Here is a 15,983-nt window from a genome sequence, read left to right as displayed (position 1 = left end):
AGAAGCTGCCCAATGTTAGATAGCTCTGCTGGCCAGAGCTGAGCCAATAAGTGATGTTGTTTGCACCTCTGGGAGGGTCTATTTAAGAAAAGGAAAAAAAAAAAAAAAAAACAACTAAAAACAAACAAACAAACAAACAAACAAACAAACTGCCGTGCTGTAGCAGCTGGGAGAACGAGGAGAGAGAAGCAGCCTTGCAGCCCTCAAGGTGAGTGCAGCAGGAGGGCAGGAGGTGCTCCAGGCACGCAGCACAAGTTCCCCTGCGGCCCGTGGAGAGGCCCCTGGTGGAGCAGGCTGTCCCCCTGCAGCCCACGGGTCCCACATGGAGCAGATCTCCACGCTGCAGCCCGTGGAGGAGCCCCCGGTGGAGCAGGTGGATGTGGCCTGGAGGAGGCTGCGGCCCATGGAGAGCCCCCGCAGGAGCAGGCCCCGAGCCGGAGCTGCAGCCCGTGGAGAGGAGCCCACGCAGGAGCAGGGGGTCTGGGGGGAGCTGCCGCCCGCGGGGGACCCGTGCTGGAGCAGTTTGCTCCTGGGGGATGGACCCTGTGGTACGGAGCCGTGTGGGAGCAGTTCTGGAAGAGCTGCAGCCTGTGGGCAGCCCCCGCAGGCTCAGTTCAGGAAGGACGGCATCCCATGGGAGGGACCCCACGGGGAGCAGGGGCAGAGAGTGACCGTGAAGGAGCAGCAGACACGAAGTGTCATGGACTGACCGAAGCCCCCATTGCCCGTTCCCCAGGGGTGCTCAGGGGGAGGAGGTGGGAGAGGGTGGTTGCGAGGAAGGTGTTTTTAGTTTGCTTTCAGTTCCTCACTGTTCAAGTGAACTGGTGATAGGCAATAAATTATATTAATCTCCCTGTGCTGAGTCTGTTTGCCTGTGACAATAATTGCTGAGTGATCTCCCTGTCCTTATGTCAACCTTTGAGCCTTTTTCATTGTATTTTCTCCACTTTTTCCCTTTCTGGAGGGGGAGTGAGAGAGTGGTGGAACTCATCTGCCCAGCTGAGTAAAACCACCAGTGATGGAGCACTGGCACGGGTTGCCCAGATAGATTCTAGTGTCTCCTCTGGGGCTAGAAGCTTGAAAAATCCTGACCTCCTTGGCAGGCTGAAGGACCTTGCCACCATGGACTGTAGAGTTCTTCCATGAGCCACAGCCCTCAGTGAAAGTCCAAGGCTTTGTCAGGATTTTCTCTCTCTCTTGTTTTTAGGACCCACTTCATGAAGCAAACTGCTCCCTCATTCGTGCTCTACATACAGTCTGGTAATAAGAGTGGAGTCTCCATCCTTGGAGATAGTCAAAACCTGACTGGACACAATCCTGAGGAAACCTGCTGTAGGTGACCCTTCCTGAGCAGATGGTTGGACAAGTCCATCTCCAGATGGCCATTCCTCACCTCATTCAGTCTGTGATTCTTCGACACATAATGGTTCTTCATTTTGGGGGAGGAACTCTTCTCCATATATGAGTTGTGAGTAGAAATACCAAACCAAACTGATTTGTATTTTCTTTGCTTGCTTTTTCTATTTTCCTGTGCTGAAGTGAAGAGGTAAAAAGCTGTGACTATGACAATGAATAGAAAGATTTGGCAGAAATGTAGTGATATGTAGGATGGTTCCCCAGACCACCTTCATCTCGGTGAGAGTAAACTGATTTCAGACTGAGGCAGAGAGCTCATCTTAGTGCACCAGCTACTTAAGATGGTACTCTCCAAACTCAAACACAGACCAGAAAGATTAAGCTGTCTGCTGCTATTACTTATCTAATAGAAACACAATGAATTAAAGTTAAGGGCTTTTTGTCATGTCACCAGCCTTTACATCAAAATATTTGAAAGGTAGCCAGCTCTCTTTATCCTCTTCTCTTCATACCAATTTTGAAACTGAAATTCTTTCAACTGAAGCAGAAATCCTTTGTCAGCTTGAAATTGGAGCATCAAATACAGTCACTGTTACTTTGTAGCTACTTCCATTTTTATTAAAGCTTGTCTGTGCTACAGCAGCTTTCTATAAGCAACACATAAATGAGGTTTTGAAAATGAATTTCAAAAATAAGGCTTTATAAATTCGGTTTTGAAACTATACCTCTCTATAAATAAATTTCAGCCCAAGTCTGAAAATCAGTTTTAGAAGATAGTTTAAAACCTAGAATATTTCCTTCCTACTATATGTGGCAGAGTATTTGCTGGTTTGGAAATTCCATTTAGTGAAGAAGTTTTTGAAAAAAAATGCAAAATCTACTTTGCTCTTTAAACACTTAAGGCAGCTTTTCAAGGCCTCTCAATGAATGACCAAATAAATTATGAATATTTTATATTTCAGCAGATTTGACCAAGACAGTCAATAAACAAAGTTATAGTTTCTATAATGAGAGACCAGAATACTAATTTCTGCACTTTCATTAGCTTCTGCACTGTAGTCCCTGGGAGAATAAGAACAAATTGGACATCTGTTGAATTCACATTTCAGCAGAGTGACAGGGCAATGCACTCCAGTAAAGAGCAAGGGAAATCATAAATGAATTTGTAGGAAAGTATTTCTACAGCTGTTGCAGACCTTAAAATTAACTGAAAGAAGATTCTGGATTCTTCCAAAATGAGAAGAAAAATATTTTTTAAAAATATATTATTTAAAAAACATAAGTAATGGTGAGTTTCTGATGACTTCAGGAACCATATGCTTTTTCAGCTGAAAAGATGGAGAACTGCTTTTTTGTTGCAGATTTATAAAAGTTGTTACTCAGGTGAGCACAAGAGTATTCTGATAATGTTAGCTAGCCATTACTTATACAGGTACATAGCAATGCCAGATTGAAGGAGCTTTATGCCATTCTTGCACACTTTGCTATTTTTGAGCTGCTGTCTGTACAGGATATTCAGGATATTCAGAACATTTCTGATGGGCAAAAATATTCTCCTCCACCCATTAAATATGTCCTTGCTCATTGAACACAAGAGAACTGCTTCTTTTGTTAGGAGAAGTCTCTTCTGTGTGTCTTTTTTTTTTTTTAATATATTATTTAAAAAAAAAATGTTGTCACCATACCATGGTGGCATTACCATACAGAACAAGGTGCACATGCATGAGGACAGGTTGCAAAGCTGTGTCCCCAGACTGTATGCTATCTCCAATTTCCCCTTGTCAGACAGGAAGGATAGCTGGTGAAGAATTAGGATGGCAACTGTTTCATGTCCTTATTCAGTCCAAGATCCAGCAAAGGCTTAATGCACATGCTTGACATGAGAATCTTACATTGAAAGCTGGTTATCAATGTTATGAAAGTTATGTTCCAGACAGAAGCAACATAACATAAATTGCTTCTGCCAAAGTTGGGGAAAATGTCCAAATTCACCAGGGTTGGTTAAATCTCCCCATCTGCTCCAATCTCCCCATCTCCCCATCTCCCCAGTGCTTCAGCTTCCTCCAGCTGCCCTGCACACAGGAATTGGCCGCTCAGCTCAGCCATGGTTTGGGTGGGATGCAGAACTCCAGCAGGAGCCTGCTTCGCTATTAAGCAGCTGAGCTTCAGCAGGACAAGCAAGGATAGCTCTGCTGCAGCCAAGCCAAGCCCATGGGGGTTGAGAGTAGTGCCGAGCCCAGGGGAGCACCCTAATGTTTATCAGAAATGCTGTGCCTCTGTCAAACTGCTGCTGCTTTGCAGTGAGTTTTAAATTTGATTATCCTAAAATCACACCTTGGTTCTTCCATGATGTTCTTCCTGAGAATGACTACTAAAAATCTCAAAGACAGCATGGATGATGTCCTGTTGTGGAAATGTCCTCCAGTAAATTTCATTTTTAATTCATCTGAATTCTGAATGATCACTCAAAAAAATCACTTTTCTTTCAAAAGCAGTATTTATTTTTTTCATCAAGATAAGACACATTACATACTGCATAAAGTAAAAAATACTGCTACAAAAGCTGCATTTAACTGAAATAACAAAAAATATATATATAAATTGCACTTGAGAAAGTAGGCTTTATCCCAGAAGAATACACTAAATAAAAAGTTAGCAAGTGGCTTTGAAATTAAGAATCTATTTGAGTTTGCTTTGAAAATGTATATATTTTAGGGTGCCCAATTCCACCAATAAAAATGAACGAGATTTTTTTTTTAATAGCATTGCTTTTTACATTAAAACAATATGTAAACAACATAGAAATTATTACATAGACAAAAGAAAAAAAATAGGTGTGGAAAAACATCTCTGCAATTTCTGCTATAAATAAAAAAAATTTTGCTGGTATTTGATTTTGCCAGGTTCACTGCAGGCTGGGGCCAGGGAGTTTGGAAGTTTTACTTAGTTGATGTTTTTTATCTCCCCCTCACTGCAACATAAAGCCCATCCTTAACTCTTCTGCATTGGCCTGGAGCATGCTGTCTTTATGGCAGATGGCAGCATGAAGCAGTGACTCCTGGTCAGTGGTTCTATTCATTGCTAAGTGTCCCAGGAGAAACATTTTATGTTTTATGACAAGTTTAGCCTCTTTTTAAGAAAATAAACCCAACATTAAGCAAGAGGATAATCCCTGTTATACCAATCTCTTTTACAGCTGAATTTTCCTCCTGGATCCTGGCATCCACTGCTGCCTGCATCTAATTCAGTTAGCAAAACTATTGGCTCTTCAGTCTTTAAAATGAGTATTCATACCATCTGCCTTGGTATATCTCCTTTAGATGCGCAAATCAGATTTTTAATCTCTCTACACAGTCAAAAGAGAGAGAGAAAACTGCCATACTGGGTGACCTCAGTCTGGGGTCTATGGCATACTTCATAAGAGCATCTGTCTCCTTGCTGCCTGTAGAAGCGACTCAGGCTGTCTGATGAGGCTGGATCCCCAAAATTAGATGGTGTGAACACCTCCCAAGACAGGGTTGGTGTGGATAGAGACCAGGTGAGCAAGCAGAGGAGCATTGGAGATGCCAGGCACAGTGGATACACGGTGCACATCTTCCCTTGATGTGTGGGAATCAAACGACCACTCAAGGCACAAAGTTATATGAGACAGATGCTTCCTACCACTGATACTAACTATTAGGCTAGAGTGCTTAGGCATACTTCAGGCACAATTCAGTCAGGAATATACATTAGAGAGAGTGCACCGTCTCAAAAACAATCAGTACTGTCAAGGTCTGACATGCAAATTTATTTCCAAATTAGCTGAAAATTATGGAAGGTCTGGGTCAATCTTGTTATAAAGCTAGAGACAGAAAAAGAATGAAGTCTTCTTTAAACAGCCCTGAAATAAGAAATGAAGGCAGCAGTATTTGGTTACAGTGTTGTTCTTTTAAAATGAATTGCTGTGAAAAATGATGAATCACCTCCCAACTCAGCATTTGGGAGCATTTTTAAATAGACGTCTGGGAGCCAGAGAGGAAAAATTAATATAAATAATAATAATAAAAACCCCACACATTTTGAGTCTTAAATGTTAAAGTACAGGAAGAAAAGCAACACAACATTTCTAAGGGATGTTTCAGTAAAGTTTTGTTAAAATTATAAAAAAGCACTTATAAAATACTTGAGCTGATAGAGAGGCTAAGTCTGAACATTACTGCACGTTATGAAACATAAAATTGTGTATTGCTAAAACATACCTTAAAGGCTCTCAGTATCATACTATAGCACATGCCAGTTTTCACTAATTATGACACACTATTGTCAAACTACTTTGCTCTTTCAGAGAGGCAGAAACACAAGAGGCAACATGAACAAGATGAACCAATGCAGTCTATGTCTGTTATTAAATATAAAACCTCACCATTCCATGCCACCCCATTCTCTCTGTTACATTCATGTAAGAACTCCAGTTCTTTCATAGACCTAAAGCTGCCTGTGTTTTACACTGAACAACTTTTGGAACAGCATTTTAAAGCCTTTAAAGCTATTTTGGAAAGATTTTATTTTATTTTGTTTTATTATATTTTCATCTAGAGCACTTTCATAATATTTTAAAAGGCATAGGAAGCTATGCTGTAGCTTTTAAAGTGCTTATTTTATTACGAGGTGGTGTATACTAATATTCTTGTGGAAGTTAATAAATGATGCACATTTTCCATGACAGACAGACATTGCTTAATGAGCTAATATGCCTCAGCAAAATGCAATCAAAAAGAAATTCGCTGTCAACAGTTTAACCATGGCAATACACATAGCTGAAGTGAGACAACTAGCCTCAGATAACTAAGATTAATGGATACATGACAAAGATATAATAATCCATATTTAAAACAAACAAACAAAAAAAAACCCCAAACCAAATAACGATAATTAAATCTCAAACACAGTTTAGTTTCCCAGTAACACAACTGCAAAACAAATCATATTTTCAACAGACAAGTGCCCTATTTCATCGCCTGCTTGGGGAGACACAACACTCTCCCAAATACAGTGAGGGGAGGACTTGGGGAAGCTCTATCTTGCTTTTCATATAGAGAGGGCCCTTCCTGGGCAACTTGCTCAGGGAAAGTGGCAGGAGTCCAGTTCAGGTGGGTAGAGACCAGAATCAGTCCCAGGACATAGGGACTTACTTGGGGATGTGAAGGGAGCCCCATCTCTCCATGCTTGCAGAAGCACACGGACGATGGCTCCTGTGGAGTCATCATGGCAAAAGAACCAGCCTCTGTACCCCCTACCACCACTAGTGTCCCAGATTATGCAAAGCATTTACTAATTTCAGCACAAGGTTTGCTCAAGTACAGACAGTGAGATTTGACTCTACTAGTGTTATATTTCATGTAGTCATGGATTTTCCTCATTGCATCTCACTGTGCTGGGAGGGAACACAGGGAAGTTCATTTTCAGAGCTCGGTTAACCATTTTACAATCATACAGGCTCAAATTCTCTCTTCATTTATACCCACAAAACCCTACTGCCAGTCAGGAGAGTTCGTCAGGTAGAAATGGCAGCAGAATTTGAGTATAGCAAATACTGAGTGAGAGACGTGCAGAAACGCAACAAATGGTCTTTCATTACCACAATATCAGTGGGCATTATTGTGTGCTTAAGGACTGTAAGTGAGCTTTTGAAATCTCAACCCTCAGAATCTAGCTATAGAAAACCATAACCCTATATTCTTGGATGCTGATATATAAATCTATGATATACCTGTTTAGCTGCCATGGCACTGATCAGCATGGCTATGCTGAAACACAGCAATCATTTAACCATTTTTGCTAATTGCAAAGGCAGGCTAATAGCAAAGTTCAAATGATTAGTGAATAAAGGTCCTCGGAGCAATCCCGCTTAAAAGTAAATGTCTGGTAAGCTGCAATTAGTGGGTCTTGGGTTTTTTATTTCTCTCTTTCTTTCTTTCTTTCTCTCTTTCTTTGTTTCTGTTTCTCTCTCTTTTCTTTTTTTTGTTGTTTTGTTTTTGTTTTATCGCGGTGGTCTTGAACTGCAGACACAATCACAGCGCTCATGGTGATCCAACTGTATATCTACTAAAGCCATGTTGTTCCTGGTTCTGCCTTTCCTTCGAGGATGCCCAGCCTCAGGGACAAATTTCAGCACCTGGCAGGATGAAGAGAAAAGCATCAGTTAGAAAATGCTGCTAGAAATAAGAGGATGAGAGTGTTGGGGCCCTAAGGATACCACCCTGACCAGCCTCATTTGGAGCTTGCACCCACACCCCTTCCTATGGACACATACACCTGCATACTCATAAGATAATGTTTAGGTAGTCTGTCTTGGCAATATATCTGTATTTTGGTGTTTATTTGCTTCCCCCTTTTGGAGTGGAATGGTGCTTGGATTCTACCTTGAAGCTCAGATTTTACTTTCTGTTAATTGGGACACATTTTTGTTACACTTCCAGCTTTTTTTTTTTTTTTTCCCACTCCATGACACCCTGCTGTATTGTTTGTCCTGGAGCTTTGACAGATTGGATTATTTTCTACATCAGGTATCTTTGTATTGTGCAGTTCCCTAACCATGTCCAGAGCTGCTCCTTTGCATGCTGATTATCAAGCATGATTCCTTTGGCTTGTCTTTACAGTCCCATACATATTTGAGTTGTTCTGTCCCTTCTCTTACTTGTATAATATTTCTGCTCTAAAGAACAAGGAACATTTTTTAAAACATTTTTAAATTTCTGAAGTATACATCATTAGAATTGGTCCAAAAATGAAATGCCTGTTGGAGACAGAAGGACATGAATGCAGCTTGTGCAAAATATTCACCAAGATACCACTGAGTTTCTCTAGAATCTGACTTTTCATAACATTTCTAACTTTGAAATTCTCCCTGCTTTGAATGGGAGATTGGACTAGATGATGCCCAGAGATGTCTTCCTACCCAAATTATTGTATGAATCTATGATTTCATAAAAAATGGTGTGGAGATGTGGAAAACAGCCATAATATTGATTCCTATCTCATCTTCCGTGATAGCATATGTATGTGAAACATGGACTGGCAAAGGTTAAGGAGGACGGCATTTTGCTTGGGCATGCTTAGTGAGCCCACCATTGGAGGTTGAGTATCTGTCTAAAAGCTCATATCACCACTAGCATGGTGGTGCAGGTCGAGGGAAGAGAATCCCATTTTGTTTCATTAGTTTGTTGTTGAAATGCTTATGATAGTTTAACAGAAAAGGTAATAATTTCAAATTACTGCCCTTAAACTCAAGTATTAGTTTTGATCAAGTACAAAAGTTGAGTAAAAAACTAAGAACACCTTAACTCTCCTATAGCATTTTTTCCCTAAATCTCATAGCACACTCCACAGAAAGATATGCATCATTATCAAAATTTAATGGATGGAGAATATGAAACTATTTCCTCAAGGCTCACTACAGATCAGTAGAAGAACTACCAGTGGCATTTGAGTTGCCAAAGCAACTCAAGCAAGCCATTCCAGAAACCATGCGCTGGTAAGATGCTAGAGCCAATCATCTCACCCCTTGGCAGGCTGTTGTGAGCCATGCTAGCTTGGCCAAGGCACTTCTAAACCATCTAGATTTGTCTTGCTTGTTCAAAAGGTGGAGAGAAGTCCATCTTGTCTATGACCTGCCAAAGCCACTGATCAGCTGGGGAGTGGACCACTCAAGCGTCATTAGTGTCTCAACCACAGAAACACCCACATCTTCTAGACTGAATAACAGACCCCCTAATTAACAGATCATACTGTCACTCAAGGAATAACCTCATTTTTGTACCAAGTACTTTCTGTACATTGACCTCAAAACATCATACAAGAATTGAGATGATTTGGGGAAGGAGAAGCAAAAAGGGGTTGGACAGCAGATTGACAAAATATTGGCAGCTTCAATAGAATTAGAAAGTCCCAAAAAGTAAGTCTGAATGACTTGCCAAAGGTTAACCATGAATGTTTGGGAGGGCTGGTGGGGAAGGGAAGGGTGAGCAGCCTTCAGGATGAGACCCTTTGTTCTCCACTGGTAATGCCTGGAGGGTAGGAAGGCCATGGGATGTAACAAAACAGGAACACTGAACATCCTCCCTTTTGTGATATAATTCATGTTTAACCTATGTAATACTAAGAGGAAGGACTGTGCCTAAGCAAGGTACAGATATGGTGTTTTAACCTGTTGTGAAACCTTTAGAAATATACAGACATGCCATTGGAAACAAAGGAAAAAAATATGATGGATTTTAATTTTGAACATTGACTGCCTCAATATAGGCCATAAATCCTGATCCCAGACAACTCACTGTACCACATTGTCATCCAAAACAGAAAGGAAATGAATCTAATCAGGCTACTGAGATTATTACAGAGTTCAAAATAGACTGCATCTTCAAACATGCCTTTTTTTTTTTTTTTTTTTTTAGGAAAACAGACTTTTAAAATGAAGTACAGCTATTAAAGCCAAACCCATAATAAAATTCTTTACTTAGGGAAGACTTTCATCAAAACCTGACAAATTCAGATGACTGGTTCTTTGCAAGATTGTAGGTAGGTAGATCTGCTTTTTTCAATTGAGAGCAAATGAAAGTATGCAATCGGATAAGAGCAAAGATGTGGGCTGTATTTAAGCTAACAGACCTCCTGACAGATTGGGGATTTTCCCTGTGTTTTATATTAAGAAACATGAGCACAGTATATGGGCTTTGCTGATAAGAGTAGAAAAATGAATTGGCAGACATTTCCTCAGACAAGACAGGAAAGAGGTGTTTGAACACAGCTGAAATTGGACTGCTTTAATAGCTGATCACAGAACTGATGTTCAAAGCTTTCAGTCTAGCTTCCATCTAATAGTTTTAGTTTCAACTAAATACAGAGAATTGAAAAGAATCAGGAAATAAGGCCATTTCTGGTGACCACAGTAGTTGAAAGAAAAACCTTTATTTTGAAAATAGCTGCTGTTTATTCATTTCATGGTCAGTTCCTTAAAGGCGAGGAACTACTGAATTAATGAAAACAGTTCAAAGAAATTTTGTTTAGGACACTTTACTGCTCCCTTTTTGATGAAATCAGAAGCATTTCTGCCATAAAAAAATATGGATATAAGGAAGGACTGGAATGTTCAAAAGCTTTATGTTGTGTGGGAGAAAAAAATGTTTGCAGCTTTCAAATTAAAGGAGCAAGTCTGTCACTACTAATCAAAATGCAGTGCCTCAGCTGTTCAGATCATTGCCTCAAAGATAATATGTAACTACAGCCATATCACCCTCATCAAACACTGAGTTAATTAGAGTCATAAAGCTATTAAACCAGTATATTAAAAAAAAAAAAAAAAGCAATACATGGGACTTAACATCTGAGCTAGACTTGGTGTTTACAAGTAATACAAAAAAGAGAATCAGGGCCTTGTTACATTTTACATGTGGATAACCCCACGAGCATGCCACTATGCCAGACAGCACTTTTTGTAGGTGTGAGTGAACATCTGAGAAGTTTCAGGGTCAGATGACTGTGGCAACTGCATAATTTTCCTTGGGGGTGGTGGTGAAGGAAAGAGAAAGAAAATGCCTACATACTTTTCTCTGCCAGGAGTCTTGCTAACTGACTGCGCATTAAATTTGGATTCCAGATTGTGAAGGATTCCTTTAACTAGAGACTAAAGCCATCACCAAAAACAGCACCTGGAATCTGAAGCCAGATAAACTCAGTCTGGAATTAGGGAACAGCTGTTTAAGTCAGGCCAACTCAACACTTGGACAGCCCTCCAAGGAGCTAAGTGGTTTCTGATCTCAGTTCGAGGACATCAGAAAACAGCAGCCTTCCTAGTAGGTAAATAGTACAAGCTTGGGGCTTGCTTTGGGGGCAGCAGTGGCCTGTGGAGCATGGGAGGTCAAGACCAATGGCCCCTTTAACCTCAGATCTATAAAAGTACTTTGTAACCTGATGTCAGAATCAATGGGGCCTGTTTGAGGGCTAAAGAGAGCAGAGAGATGATGTCTGCTGGAGAAAGGACCCATCTGGATATGGTATGTTCATCCTGACCCATACCCAGCACTTCTCCAGTAGAAGCAGCAACAAAGAGGTAATTTTGGAGAACAATTCACCTGAAACACCTGTCTCTGGAAGTAGGTGGTGGGGCTAGCTCTGTTGACCAAGAGAGGAGCCCAGTGGCTGGACTCTCAGCTTTAAATGAGTAGAGCTAGATGGGGAAAACCACTCCCTCCTAACCAAGTATTATTTGCCTTTGAAGTCAAGCAACATTTAGCCATAGAAGTCCATTATAGGTGATTTCTCTTCTAACAAAAAGCAAGGAGCAATAGGGAACCCAGCCAACACTTATAACAGCAGCAAGAAAAATGTATCTAATTGCTCATATCCATTTTTAACTTATTATCATATACTTTATGTATTAGTATTTATTAATACCAACTTCACTAATATTATTTGCTAAATTCTTGATCAGTAGTTTAAATACCAATGAAAATCTGAGGCCTCACTTAAAATAGCTTTTTTTTTTTTTTTCTTCTTTTTTTTTCTTCCCCGATTAGGCTAAGAAGATTACAAATAATCAAAATGACTACAGTTTACCAAATATTGATTAGCTGCATATTCCAGTGATAGAGGATGGAGAGCAACTCTGGATGCTATTTTAGATAGTGAAATTTGTACTTTGCAGAATTTATTTTAACTTGCAGCTATGCAGCATTATCTAATCTCCTTTTGCTCATCTAAAAATACCATCATTCTAGCATGCAAACCAAACTACATTTGTCTGAGGTTCATGAAAGAGGACACATCAAAAGTGCAAAACATCAACAGAGATCCAAGTTCTGATACAGATGAAAAATCTTACTCAGCAATTTCTGAAAGTTAGCTAATCCAAAGGCCACACATAGTTTAGCTATGCCCTTAGCATAAGAAAGCAAGCATCATGGGAATGTGGTTCATAATTTAGCATAAGAACCTTTATTCTAGTAGGAATGTAGCCTAAAATAACAACAGACCTAAAGCTGTATTCTTTCTTACCCAGAATAATTATAGGATATCAGGAACAAGAAAAAATAAAAAAGGGTTCTTTTGCTGATCAATGGTAGCATTCAAACTAAAGCATTATTAAATGTGGTTGGGATTATTGCTTCTATTTTTTTGATCTGTGTGAATCAGAAACACCGGCGTGTAGCACAGCAAACATGGGGAAAAAATATTTGGCTTAAAACTCAAGCATCTGAAACAGACACCAAAGCTACAATGTTTTTTATTTACTTGACATCAACAAGACCCTCACTTTTGATCATCTTGTCAAACATTATGGCTCCAGCTATTGCTTTCCACTGACAGATACAGGGGTTCCCTGTTCCCAAATTTGCCTCAGTCTGCCCAGACCTGTATCACAGCTGTCTCATTAGCTTAACTTCCAGATGTCATCCCAAGAACCTTCATTTTAATCTAGTCAAAAATCAACATTTATTCTCTTCCTGCACTACTTTGCTCTCACTGCTCCTCCTGCAATCTAGCAGTCACTTCTGACTCATTCTGTTTCCTTGCATTTGCATTCCAAATAAATCCCATTGCAGCTTCTTGTATAATATTTCTATGTATTAACTCTTGTTAGGTTAATTCTGTGCCTTTATTACCATAACAATCTTTTTGTCTCATTCGTACATGTACTATCACCTCCAGGACATGCAACAATCACACCAATCAACAATCCTTGCACATTGGTTTGATGATGCTAGCTCTTTTTAATCCCTCAATCAATTTCCTTTGTTGTATTATCTTTGTCTAGTTATCTTATATTTCCCTGTGTAAAGACAGCATGAGAATTATTGTCTGGTCTCTCAAGTGCCTCCTTAAGGTTTGCTTCTCACTTCCCTGTGGAAAAAGAAAAGAAAGAAGGGGGAAAAATAAGCCCAGACAACACCAAATTGCATTAGTTAAATTTAACTCCACTGCAAGAATTCTTCTGTCTTACTGAAGTCCCATATCACCTCTTTGCTTTCTCCCCTGTTCATTCCTCCCCTTCTGTATCGTTTCCCCTTTACTGTGCTGGGTCTGGCTAAAGCTCTTTTTGTGCCCCAGCAAGTTGTGTAAAGGCTCAGTACTGTGCAGGTACTCTGAGGTGCTTGCTGCTCCTCTCAGGGCAGCGAGTGGCTGGGAAGTTGCAACATTAACAGTAATCTAAACCTTGTGGTTGAGAATTATTTGCGTGTATGTCCTGTGAAAGCAAAAACAAAGCAACATATACATTGAAAAATGCATCAGTCTTTACCATTGAGAAAGTAAGTAGGCAAGAGAGATGCAATCAGTTTCACCACTTTATTTTTCCTTATGTGCCTGTTAGCTGTGTTGCAGAGCACAGTGTTGGTGGAGGTTTATACACTGTGACAAATTCTGGTTGCTACCTTAAGAGTGTTTATTCCTCACGGAAACTCATTTCACATCTCATCAGTTACAGCAATGAGATGGGGATACTGATTTCTCGTTTCTGTGAGGTACAAGCACTCCTGGCACAGCTGGAGACCTAGCTGCACTAGGTCCTGGCCTCTCTGGGCTGGGTTGTCTCCAGCTTCAGAGCCCCTCTCTCCTTAAAGGGCAGCTGCAGGCACTTCTGAAGAAATACACTGCAATGGAAAACATCCTTTCATTTCAGTTCCCCTTTAGCAAGTCAGACGTGAGTATTAGATTAAGGAGTACTGCATTCATTTCCATGATTTGCTTTGTCTTTGCATGGAGCCCTGCACCGTAACTCAGGATCTCTTCTGGTAGGCTGTCAGGGACATTTTGAGATGCTGCCAGAACTTGTCCTGTTTGGTTTGCAGGGTTCATGACACTAACTGTGTGGTAAGTCATGAGTATTTGTCTATGAGCTCTCGTTTCAAGCAAGCCCAGAAGCTGCGGAAAACCAAAGAGCATCACAAGACTCTTTTTTTTTTTTTTTAAACAAAACAAAACAAAACAAAAAAAAAAACAACAACAAAAAAAACCATAAAACTAGCTGTTTACTCAAGTTACGAACCCTTTTATTTCTGGAAATTGCTGAGTAGTTTGGTAAAGTTATGGCAGACTTCCAAGTTAAATAAAAAAAAAAAAAAAAAAAAGCCCCAAGGTCTTATTATTAGCATTTCCCAGGGCAGTAAAGAAAAATATACCCCTTACTGAGGCATTCTCATTTTCTCTTTTTCCCTGCTGTTGCATTATTTCTTACAATTGGACGTGATAGGAAAGAGCTATACAGTCTGTTCAATGAACTGCAGCAGCAGCTTGGGGAAATGTGATTGCTGTTAGTCCTGAGATACTAGGAGGGAGTGCTCAGAAACCTTGGTGATGAGTACAGTATAAGGCTTTGAATAGGAACTAAAAAACATCATGAGCATAAGACGATAACCTTGAAATCTCTCTGGAGTGTAAGCCTCTCAACACGCACGCTGGGCATTTGTGTCCCCAGAGCTGCCTGCATGCTGCAGCTCTAGTACTGCAAGACACTGGCTGCAAAGATGAAAAGCAGCCTATTGCTTCTGGAAAATTTGCCTGCTTGTCTTCCTCATGCAGAATAAGGGGTAGCACAGAAATGACAGACAACTGTTATGTGTTTTCTAGTCATTTTTTTACTGTTCAGAACAAACATATCCGTGTGTAGGGTGAAGAGCTGTAGTGGGTCCAGGAACTTGGTAGGTGAAACTCTAGGACAGTGTTTAGGCAAATTTCACCTGGCAAGAAAAGAAAACTGGTGTCTGCACGACGCAGTTTCAGCTGCTACAAACGATTCTTTTGCTCCACTATCTTGTACTTCTGGTGTCTTTTGCAATTGAATCAAAGTAATTGAGACTTGCATTTGAATCTGGTTGACCTTCTCCTGGAGCGGAAGGCAGAGATTTTTAACAAAATTAACACCCCCGGGGAACTTCTTAAAGTGTGAAACTCTGTCCTTTGTCATGCAACTAAAGGCTTTTTGATTAAAGCTAGTGGGTTTCAAATTGGCTTCGAAAAGGGTAAAGCAGATACATGGTTCTAAAATCGGCATGTCGAGAAGCCCCTCCTCCGCGCTTTTACTGCCAGACATTTAAATAAAATTAGAGTTAAGCGTTGAAAATGAATAAAGAATAAAACTGATTACCTGCACCTACCAATAATAATAATAATAAAGTGGAAAATATTGTGGACTAAAAGTAATGGATATACCCTTAGTATGTCATATGTGAATTTATCTGCATGACTTTCACTCATTTTAATGGCAGTCACTTGGCTAAATTTCTGTTCAGTGAGCTGTTAATTCATCCCTCAGGGATTAAGTTGAAATTTAAACTTACAAAAGCCATTCAATGCTAAAGCTGAATCACTGCTTTGAATTCACACAGTTTTCAGAGAACAAAGGACCAGTGAAATAAATAAGCAGTGGTGTATTAATGTTAATATTGAATTTCTTGAATTTAGTGATTAATTTTGTATGCCGTGACATCTTGGTTCTGACCAGTACCCACTTGGTGTGATATTCCAGTGTTCCAGCACCAGATGCTCCCAAACAGCTGATAAAAAAATAACTACTTGACAACATGTTTGCAACCAACGTTTTTTCTAGCTGCTGTCAATAGTTGGCTTAAGCTCTGACACAGATGTGACAC

General features: G+C 40.1%; 1 protein-coding gene across 6 annotated transcripts in view; it reads right to left on the bottom strand.

Moving 5' to 3' along the window:
- Positions 1–3,837: 3,837 nt before the first annotated feature.
- Positions 3,838–15,983, bottom strand: part of PDGFD (platelet derived growth factor D) — a 144,515-nt gene continuing 132,369 nt past the window's right edge. For all 6 annotated transcript variants that reach the window (XM_035542579.2, XM_035542581.2, XM_035542583.2 and 3 more), the window contains one exon: positions 3,838–7,513. In XM_035542579.2, the coding sequence (XP_035398472.1) occupies positions 7,379–7,513 (135 nt within the window). In that variant the 3' untranslated portion in view covers positions 3,838–7,378. The remainder of the gene's footprint in view (positions 7,514–15,983) is intronic.

This window comes from Cygnus atratus, chromosome 1 (assembly GCF_013377495.2).
Source record: "Cygnus atratus isolate AKBS03 ecotype Queensland, Australia chromosome 1, CAtr_DNAZoo_HiC_assembly, whole genome shotgun sequence".
Lineage (NCBI taxonomy): Eukaryota > Metazoa > Chordata > Aves > Anseriformes > Anatidae > Cygnus > Cygnus atratus.
Note: the sequence above shows the minus strand (reverse complement) of the source record. Positions and strands in the feature narration are given on the sequence as shown.